This window comes from Phyllobates terribilis, unplaced genomic scaffold, assembly GCF_046119375.1.
Source record: "Phyllobates terribilis strain yellow unplaced genomic scaffold, ASM4611937v1 Scaffold_10__3_contigs__length_209671492, whole genome shotgun sequence".
In the NCBI taxonomy this organism is placed as follows: Eukaryota; Metazoa; Chordata; class Amphibia; order Anura; family Dendrobatidae; genus Phyllobates; species Phyllobates terribilis.
The window spans coordinates 183,110,613-183,120,956 of record NW_027362770.1 but is presented as its reverse complement, the minus strand read 5'-3'; the positions used below and the strand labels follow the sequence as shown (position 1 = coordinate 183,120,956).

At 49.6% G+C, this 10,344-nt stretch overlaps 1 protein-coding gene across 1 annotated transcript; it reads right to left on the bottom strand.

Moving 5' to 3' along the window:
• Positions 1-1,416: 1,416 nt before the first annotated feature.
• On the bottom strand, positions 1,417-7,073 carry NRIP2 (nuclear receptor interacting protein 2). Its single transcript, XM_073649388.1, has 6 exons — positions 6,459-7,073; positions 3,273-3,515; positions 2,872-2,954; positions 2,507-2,598; positions 2,308-2,360; positions 1,417-1,879 (listed from the first exon to the last, which is right to left on the bottom strand). The coding sequence occupies exons 1-6, from the start codon at positions 6,657-6,659 to the stop codon at positions 1,763-1,765; spliced, it is 789 nt and encodes a 262-aa protein (XP_073505489.1). The 5' UTR covers positions 6,660-7,073; the 3' UTR covers positions 1,417-1,762.
• Between the last annotated feature and the right edge of the window lie 3,271 nt (positions 7,074-10,344).

Here is a 10,344-nt window from a genome sequence, read left to right as displayed (position 1 = left end):
CGGTCACGTCGTCTACAGAGCGGTCACATCGTCTATAGAGCGGTCACGTCATCTACAGAGCGGTCACATTGTCGACAGAGTGGTCACAACGTTTATAGAGCGGTCACGTCGTCTACAGAGCGGTCACGTCGTCTACAGAGTGGTCACAACGTTTATAGAGCGGTCACATTGTCTACAGAGTGGTCACATCGTCTATAGAGCGGTCACGTCGTCTACAGAGCGGTCACATCGTCTATAGAGCGGTCACGTCGTCTACAGAGCGGTCACATCGTCTATTGAGCGGTCACGTCGTCTACAGAGCGGTCACATTGTCCAAAGAGTGGTCACAACGTTTATAGAGCGGTCACGTTGTCTATAGAGCGGTCACGTTGTCTACAGAGTGGTCACATCGTCTATAGAGCAGTCACATCTTCTACAGAGTGGTCACACAGTCTATAGAGCAGTCACAACGTCTATAGGGTGATCACAGTCTACAGAGCGGTCACGTTGTCTATTGAGCGGTCACATCATCTACAGGGCGCTCACATCATCTACAGAGCGGTCACATCGTCTATAGAGCGAACACATTGTTTATAAAGCAGTCACGTCGTCTATTGAACGGTCACATCATCTATAGAGCGGTCACATCGTCTATTGAGCGGTCACATCGTCTATTAAGCGGTCACATCATCTACAAAGCATTCACATCGTCTATGGAGCGGTCACATCATCTACAGAGTGGTCACATCGTCTATTGAGCGGTCACATCATCTACAGAGCGGTCACATCGTCTATAGAGCGAACACATTGTTTATAGAGCAGTCACGTCGTCTATTGAACGGTCACATCATCTATAGAGCGGTAACATCGTCTATTGAGCGGTCACATCGTCTATTAAGCGGTCACATCATCTACAAAGCATTCACATCGTCTATGGAGCGGTCACATCATCTACAGAGTGGTCACATCGTCTATTGAGCGGTCACATCATCTACAGAGCGGTCACATCGTCTATAGAGCGAACACATTGTTTATAGAGCAGTCACGTCGTCTATTGAGCGGTCACATCGTCTACAGAGCGCTCACATCGTCTATTGAGCGGTCACATCATCTACAGAGCGGTCACATCGTCTATAGAGCGAACACATTGTTTATAGAGCAGTCACGTCGTCTATTGAACGGTCACATCATCTATAGAGCTGTCACATCGTCTATTAAGCGGTCACATCATCTACAGAGCGGTCACATCGTCTATGGAGCGGTCACATCATCTACAGAGCGGTCACATCGTCTATAGAGCGAACACATTGTCTATAGAGCAGTCACATTGTCTATAGAGCGGTCTAATTAGAGGGGTTAACCCTTTACTCCCCTCTGAGCCCCCTTCCTGCTTCCATCATTCATTGATTTCCTCCACAAAGAGTCGACACGTCGTCATAATACAGAAAGCAGAATTCTTATTGTTTATAAAGACCAGCAGAGGGCGCAATGGGCGAACACCAAAGGTGCAATTATTTTTTGGAGCAAAGCGAATGTAGCGATGGTCGTGAGCCCCGGAACATGGATGGTAAAATGACGGAGACATACAGGCATTACAAAAGAGTACAGAAACCCCCCTCCAACCGTCCAGATTCCCAGACCCTAAAAGGTGGGGGACTCGCTATAAAATTCTTCTCGGGGCGCTCCGGGAGCAGCTTCATCACAGTGGATGTTGGGAGCAGTTGTGCTTTAACTTGCAGTTGTAGTTCTTCCATCTGACCAGTAGGTGGCAGATTACTGATCATTAAGATCCCACTGTGTTGATCATCTTCTCCGTCGTGGGTCGCCGGGCCGGGGAGGTCATGAACGGTATCTCTTCGGTTGGGGTCTTTAGGACGCCATGTTCAAGGTCGATGCAAGCCTGGAAGGAGGTAAAATGAGGAAACAGAGGGCATGGGTGCAGCCCCTCTTAAAGGGGTTGTCCACTTTTTTTTTAACTTAAATGCACGTATTTGGGGCTAAAAATAATTTTTCCTATTGGGTTTCAATAAAATTTTTGCCCCGGTTGACTTTTAATGGCTGCACATTCAACTTTGATGTGGTCTGTGGCCATAAATCTGTTAAAAAGACAGAATAAAAGGTCTACAAACTCTCCCATAAATCCGTCAGAAAGAGCTCACTGATGGAATCTCAGTTTACTCATTCAGCAGCCAGAAATAGACGGTGTAACATAGAGGCCATAGAAAGCAAACAGTGCAAAATGTATACAGAAACACAGTGGGATATATGTAAAAAAAAAAAAATTGGCCCTAAAAGTGGACAACCCCTTTAAGAACCAGGTAAACGTACCTTTAAAGATATCAGCGTATCCAGTCCAATGGAAAAGTCAATGGTGTCGTCATCTGGAAGAATAAAGGACGAAATAATCTTATTTTATGTAACAGGCCCAAAGCCTGAGGCTGCACCACTGAGAGATTCCTTGTTGCCATAGAGATGTGGATCCATCCGCATCAATATCTACATCCTGGACATTGATGGTGACTCTTACCCACAATTACAGCCTTGCAGCTCCGCACCGCCACTCCGCCCAGCGCCACGTCCACCACCATCTTGTCCCCGGGACCGTTTGCGGACTGCAACCTGGATTGATATGTAAGATTTCAAGAATGTCCCTGTTGCCCCCTTTCAACCAATCATAGTGCTGCTTTCATTTTTAAAACAGCTCGGGTAAAATGAAAGCTGCACTGTAATTGGTTGCTTTGGGCAACAAGGACAGTTATCATAAATCGGCCCCAATGAATCTTGGGAGCCACTTTAAGCATAGAACTTAAAGGAAATGTCCACTTTTATAGCTCGGCTCGGTGCCGTATGTAAATATGGCATCTATGTCCTTTCCTATAGGGTCGCTCTTACCCCAGTCTCTCCACGCAGGCTCTAGAGATGAGGTTGTCTTCACGGTCAGTGGACAACGTGGCACAAATGTCCCAGGTACCAACCTGTAAAATTAAAGGCATAGTACTGGAAGATAAGAAACATATTCATTTCTTATGAAGCATTTACACACCGAGCCAATTGGCTAATATGTCTCTGCAGAGATTTGTACTGAAACCGTAAATAAACAGCGCCATCTACAGTATGGAGGTGGTAACTGCTTCATCATTATCAAACTGAATAACACTGCAGTTGTCAAAACAGCCACTAGATGTCAGCACAGCAGATTAAAAAAAATCACAACAAAGAATCTCACTTTACTGTCTGTTGTGAAATCCAACGCTGTAATCAGAGATTTGATGAGAATAAAGCTTCTACCTCACCTTACAGGGGACAAGCGGGACATGTCCTCTCCAGCCCTGCACCTCCAGATCCTCGGGTTGTTTGGTAGGCAGCAGCTCATTTGGACTTGGACTAGGGTCTTCATTGTGCAACTTGGGTGGTCTTGTCTCCACACTAGAGGGTGGGGCTCCCTGACCAAACGGGTGGGGGACTGGTGCTAAATCGCTGGTTTCCTTAACTGGACTTCCTCCCATGAGACGTCGCTGGAGCACACTGTGAGGTTGCTGAACCCATAACACAAAGCTTATAAGAATGACATTGATAAGAATGGTCTTCCTGAACTCTTCTCTGTTATGTTTACCCACTGATCCACTTTGGCATGCATTGACTTTTTAGCAGTGATTTTTTTTGTAATCTAATTTGTGTGTGATGCATCAGCACTAAATAGTCTAAGTTGGTGAAGTGAGAAGAATTTCGGCATAAATTAAATTTATGGGATCAAATAACTAAAAATTGTCATGTGCATATGTATTCACCCCTTCTGCTATGAAGCCCCTAAAAATTTCTGGTGCAAGCAATTCCCTTCATAAGTCCCATGCTTAGTGACAGGACGTCCCCTGTGTTCAATATAAGTGTCACATGTCTGTCAATATATACACTTTACCTTTTCTGAAAGGCCACAGAGGCCGCAATACCATTAAGCAAGAGGCGCCAATAACCAAACACCACCATGAAGACCAAGGAGATCTCCAAACACCACCATGAAGACCAAGGTTATCTCCAAACACCACCATGAAGACCAAGGAGATCTCCAAACGACACCATGAAGACCAAGGATATCTCCAAACACCACCATGAAGACCAAGGAGATCTCCAAACACCACCATGAAGACCAAGGAGATCTCCAAACAACACCATGAAGACCAAGGAGATCTCCAAACGACACCATGAAGACCAAGGATATCTCCAAACACCACCATGAAGACCAAGGAGATCTCCAAACACCACCATGAAGAACAAGGAGATCTCCAAACAACACCATGAAGACCAAGGAGATCTCCAAACAACACCACGAAGACCAAGGAGATCTCCAAACAACACCATGAAGACCAAGGAGATCTTCAAACAAGTCAGCGACAAAGTTGTTGAGAAGCACAAGTCAGGGTTGGGTTATAAAAACATCTCCCAATCTCTGGTGATCCCCAGAGCACCATCAAATCCATTATAATCAAATAGAACGAACATGGTACCACAACAAACATGCCAAGAAAGGGCGCCCACCAAAACTCTCAGCCCAGGCAAGGACGGCATTCATCAGAGAGGCAGCACAGAGACCAAAGGTAACCCTGAAGGAGCTGCAGAGTTCCCAAGCAAAGACTGGATTATCTGTCCATACGACCACAATAAGACGTACACTCCATAGAGGTGGCCTTTACGCAAGAGTGGGCAGAAAAAAGCCTTTACTTACACACCAACATTGTAAGGCTCATTTTGAGTTTGCCAAAAGACATGTGGGAGACTCCCCAAATGTATGGAGGAAGGTACTGTGGTCATAGGAGACCAAAATTGAACTTTTTGGCCTCCAAGGTAAACGCTAGGTCTGAGCTCAAACCAACACAGCTCATCACCCCAAGAACACCATCCCCACAGTGAAACATGGTGGTGGCAGCATCAGGCTGTGGGAATGTTTATCGGCAGCAGAGACAGGGAAAATGGTACGAGTCGAGGGGAAAATGGATGGTGCGAAATACAGGGATATTCTTGAGTAAACCTTGTTTCAGTCTGTCAGTGATTTGAGACTGGACGGAGGTTCAACTTCCAACAAGACAATGACCCAAAGCATACTGCTAAAGCAACACTCGAGTGGTGTAAGGGGAAACATGTAAATGTTCTGGAGCGGCCGAGTCACTGCCCAGACCTTAATTCAATGGAGAATCTGTGGTCAGACTTGAAGATCGCTATTCACCAGAGGAAACCATCTAACATGAAGGAGCTGGAGCAGTTTTGCCTTGAGGAACAGGCAAAAATCCCAGTGGCAAAATGTGGAAAGCTCATAGAGACTTATCCAAAGCGACTGCAGCAGTAACTGCCGCAAAAGGAGGCTCCACAAAGTACTGACTTTAGGGGGTGAATAGTTATGCACAGTGAAGATTTCAGTTATTTTGTCCTATTTGTTGTTTTCTTCACAACAAAAAGAAAACTAAATGTTCACAGTTGTCGTTCTTTACATGAACTGATGCAAACCCTCAAAAATAACAGTGAAATTCCAGGTTGTGAGGTACAAAGATAACACGAAAAATGCCAAGGGAGTGAATACTTTCGTAAGCCGCTGTATCTACAGCATACTGTAACCCTTTACCACTGATCCATCTCAAGATCATACTGTGTGCAGAATTATGCAACTAAATGAAAAACATACATTTTCCTCTAAATTGTTTCTTTCCATCTGTTCAAGTGAAAATAAGAACCAAACAGCTCAAAATATGCAAAAATACATGTCACAAAAAATATCAGTGGTAGTTTATATCTTTAACTTTTACTGCTGATTCTTTATAGCAAATGTATGAATCCTACAGAGACACTTTACCACTGATCCATTTCTAGTTATTATGTGACACATACTGTAACTCTTTACAACTGATCCGTCCCTAGTTAATATGTGAACTGAACTGTGATCCGTCATCACGGATTACTCATGTAAATAATATGTGAACCACGCTGTGACACTTTACCACTGATCCATCTCTAGGTAATATTTGAACCATACTGACAGCCTATATCATTGATCCCTTACGTAATTAATATGTGAACCATGCTATGACGCTTTACCACTGACGCATCTCTTTTTAATACTGTGACCCTTTACCACCGATCCATCTCTGGTTAAAAAGTGAACCATGCTGTGATCCTTTACCACCGATCCACCTCTAATTAATAAGTGAACCGTACTTTGACCTTTTACTACTGACCCCTTTTGGTAATTTATATATAAAACAATATATCACCTTTTATCACTGATCCATCTCTTAATAGCTAACGTCTATTCGACGGCATATCCCATTACCACCGATCCATCCCCTTGTTGCTGCATTGATAACCTCCACCCCACTGATCCGTCACTGATCATTACAGAATATTTTATAGTCCCTGCAATGCCAGAATCTGCAGTCGTACCCTCTTATCCTCTCGTTTAAGCTTGCTGCCCTCTTAACCACCAGTCCACTTACCAGGTCCTTGGAGGTGCCAAGTCTCCGCAGCTGATCGAGGGGCAGCAGATCTGCAGAATCCTTGTGGACGAATTGGGTGGCTTGTTTCAGGCGTCTCTGCTGGTGCAGGATGGCAGAACCCCGGAAGACTTGCTCTTTTTGGGGGGAAGCTCTTACCCTGGCATCTTCGCCAAGACCCAAGGGTGGCCTGTGGAAGCTCATGGTGCAAGAACAGGACCCAGAGAGCAGACTGCGCCCTCCTGCAACTTGCTGTGCCCCTGACGTCCCTCCCTGGCACCTTGGTCTGCTGTCACCTCCTGTCACTGCTCTTGTCTTACTGCCTTTGTCCTTTCTCCCTCTTCAATGTAATGATCTGGTATTCTGGGGATTCCTCTGTGGAGCCCCCTCCTCCCACTCTGCAGAGATTCCCTGCTCTGCACCCCCTCCCCTTTCCTGCTCTCTTCTTCCTATCACCCCCTGCCTGGTCCATGTATCATCCTGAGCTTCTCCTATAAAACAATCACGTCTGAGCCAGCGGCAGCATCCAGAGCGAGCGGAATCCTGCAGCAGCATCCAGAGCGATCGGAATCCTGCAGCAGCATCCAGAGCGAGCGGAATCCTGCAGCAGCATCCAGAGCGATCGGAATCCTGCAGCAGCATCCAGAGCGATCGGAATCCTGCAGCAGCATCCAGAGCGAGCGGAATCCTGCAGCAGCATCCAGAGCGAGCGGAATCCTGCAGCAGCATCCAGAGCGAGCGGAATCCTGCAGCAGCATCCAGAGCGAGCGGAATCCTGCAGCAGCATCCAGAGCGATCGGAATCCTGCAGCAGAATCCAGAGCGAGAGGAATCCTGCAGCAGCATCCAGAGCGAGCAGAATCCTGCAGCAGCATCCAGAGCAAGCGGAATCCTGCAGCAGCATCCAGAGCGATCAGAATCCTGCAGCAGCATCCAGAGCGATCGGAATCCTGCAGCAGCAGCATCCAGAGCGAGAATAATCCTGCAGCAGCATCCAGAGCGAGAGGAATCCTGCAGCAGCAGCATCCAGAGCGAGCGTAATCCTGCAGCAGCATCCAGAGAGAGCGTAATCCTGCAGCAGAATCCAGAGCAAGAGGAATCCTGCAGTGGCAGCATCCGGAGCGAGCGGAATCCTGCAGCAGCATCCAGAGCGAGCGGAATCCTGCAGCAACATCCAGAGCGAGCGGAATCCTGCAGCAGAATCCAGAGCGAGCGGAATCCTGCAGCAGCAGCATCCAGAGCGAGCGGAATCCTGCAGCAGCATCCAGAGCGAGCGGAATCCTGCAGCAGCAGCATCCAGAGCAAGCGGAATCCTGCAGCAGCATCCAGAGCGATCGGAATCCTGCAGCAGCAGCATCCAGAGCGAGCGGAATCCTGCAGCAGCATCCAGAGCGATCGAAATCCTGCAGCAGCAGCATCCAGAGCGAGCGGAATCCTGCAGCAGCAGCATCCAGAGCGAGCGGAATCCTGCAGCAGAATCCAGAGCGAGCGGAATCCTGCAGCAGCAGCATCCAGAGCGAGCGGAATCCTGCAGCAGCATCCAGAGCGATCGGAATCCTGCAGCAGCAGCATCCGGAGCAAAGGAAATCCTGCATTTGCATCCAGAGCGAGCGGAATCCTGCAGCAGCATCCAGAGCGATCGGAATCCTGCAGCAGCCGCATCCAGAGCAAGCGGAATCCTGCAGCAGCATCCAGAGCGATCGGAATCCTGCAGCAGCATCCAGAGCGAGCGGAATCCTGTAGCAGCATCCAGAGCGAGCGGAATCCTGCAGCAGCATCCAGAGTGAGCGTAATTCTGCAGCAGCAGAATCCAGAGCGAGCGGAATCCTGCAGCAGCAACCAGAGCGAGCGGAATCCTGCAGCAGCATCCAGAGCAAGCGGAATCCTGCAGCAGCATCCGGAGCAAAGGAAATCCTGCAGCAGCATCCAGAGCGAGCGGAATCCTGCAGCAGCAGCATCCAGAGCGAGCGGAATCCTGCAGCAGCATCCAGAGCGATCGGAATCCTGAAGCCGCATCCAGAGCGAGCGGAATCCTGCAGCAGCATCCAGAGTGAGAGGAATCCTGCAGCAGCATCCAGAGCGAGCGGAATCCTGCAGCAGCAGCATCCAGAGCGAGCATAATCCTGCAGCAGCATCCAGAGCGAGAGGAATCCTGCAGCAGCAGCATCCAGAGCGAGCGGAATCCTGCAGCAGCATCCAGAGAGAGCGTAATCCTGCAGCAGAATCCAGAGCAAGAGGAATCCTGCAGCAGCAGCATCCGGAGCGAGCGGAATCCTGCAGCAGCATCCAGAGCGAGCGGAATCCTGCAGCAGCATCCAGAGCGAGCGGAATCCTGCAGCAGAATCCAGAGCGAGCGGAATCCTGCAGCAGCAGCATCCAGAGCGAGCGTAATCCTGCAGCAGCAGCATCCGGAGCAAAGGAAATCCTGCAGCAGCATCCAGAACGAGCGGAATCCTGCAGCAGCAGCATCCAGAGCGAGCGGAATCCTGCAGCAGCATGCAGAGCGAGCTGAATCCTGCAGTAGCAGCATCCAGAGCGAGCGGAATCCTGCAGCAGCAGCATCCAGAGCGAGCGGAATCCTGCAGCAGCATCAAGAGCGAGCGGAATCCTGCAGTAGCAGCATCCAGAGCGAGTGGAATCCTGCAGCAGCATCCAGAGAGAGCGTAATCCTGCAGCAGCAGCATCCGGAGCGAGCGGAATTCTGCAGCAGCAGCATCCGGAGCGAGCAGAATCCTGCAGCAGCATCCAGAGCGAGCGTAATCCTGCAGCAGCTGCATCCGGAGCAAAGTAAATCCTGCAACAGCATCTGGAGCGAGCGGAATCCTGCAGCAGCAGCAGCATCCAGAGCGAGTGGAATCCTGCAGCAGCATCCAGAGAGAGCGTAATCCTGCAGCAGCAGCATCCGGAGCAAGCGGAATCCTGCAGCAGCAGCATCCGGAGTGAGCAGAATCCTGCAGCAGCATCCAGAGCGAGCGGAATCCTGCAGCAGCAGCATCCAGAGCGAGCGGAATCCTGCAGCAGCAGCATCCAGAGCGAGCGAAATCCTGCAGCAGCATCCAGAGAGAGCGTAATCCTGCAGCAGAATCCAGAGCGAGAGGAATCCTGCAGTAGCATCTGAAGCAAGGGGAATCCTGCAACAGCAACCGGAAAGAGCTGAATCCTGCAGCATCAGCATCCAGAGCGAGCGTAATCCTGCAGCAGCATCCAGAGAGAGTGTAATCCTGCAGCAGAAACCAGAGCGAGCGGAATCCTGCAGCAGCATCCAGAGAGAGCGGAATCCTGCAGCAGAATCCAGAGCGAGAGGAATCCTGCAGCAGCATCCGGAGCGAGAGGAATCCTGCAGTAGCATCCGGAGCAAGGGGAATCCTGCAACAGCATCCGGAGCGAACAGAATCCTGCAGCAGCATCTACAGCGAGCGGAATCCTGCAACAGCATCCGGAGCGAACAGAATCCTGCAACAGAATCCGGATCAAACAGAATCCTGCAGCAGCATCCAGAGTGAGCGGAATCCTGCAACAGGATCTACAGTGAGCGGAGTCTTGCAACAGCATCCAGAGCGAGCGGAATCTTGCAGCAGCATCTACAGCGAGCAGAATCTTGAAAGAACATCCAGAGCAAGAGGAATCCTGCAGCAGCATCTGGAGCGAACGGAATCCTGCAGCAGCATCCAGAGCGAGCGTAATCCTGCAGCAGCAGAATCCAGAGCGAGCGGAATCCTGCAGCAGCATCCAGAGCGAGCATAATCCTGCAGCAGCAGAATCCAGAGCGAGCGGAATCCTGCAGCAGCAACCAGAGCGAGCGGAATCCTGCAGCAGCATCCAGAGCAAGCGGAATCCTGCAGCAGCAGCATCCAGAGCAAAGGAAATCCTGCAGGAGCATCCAGAGCGAG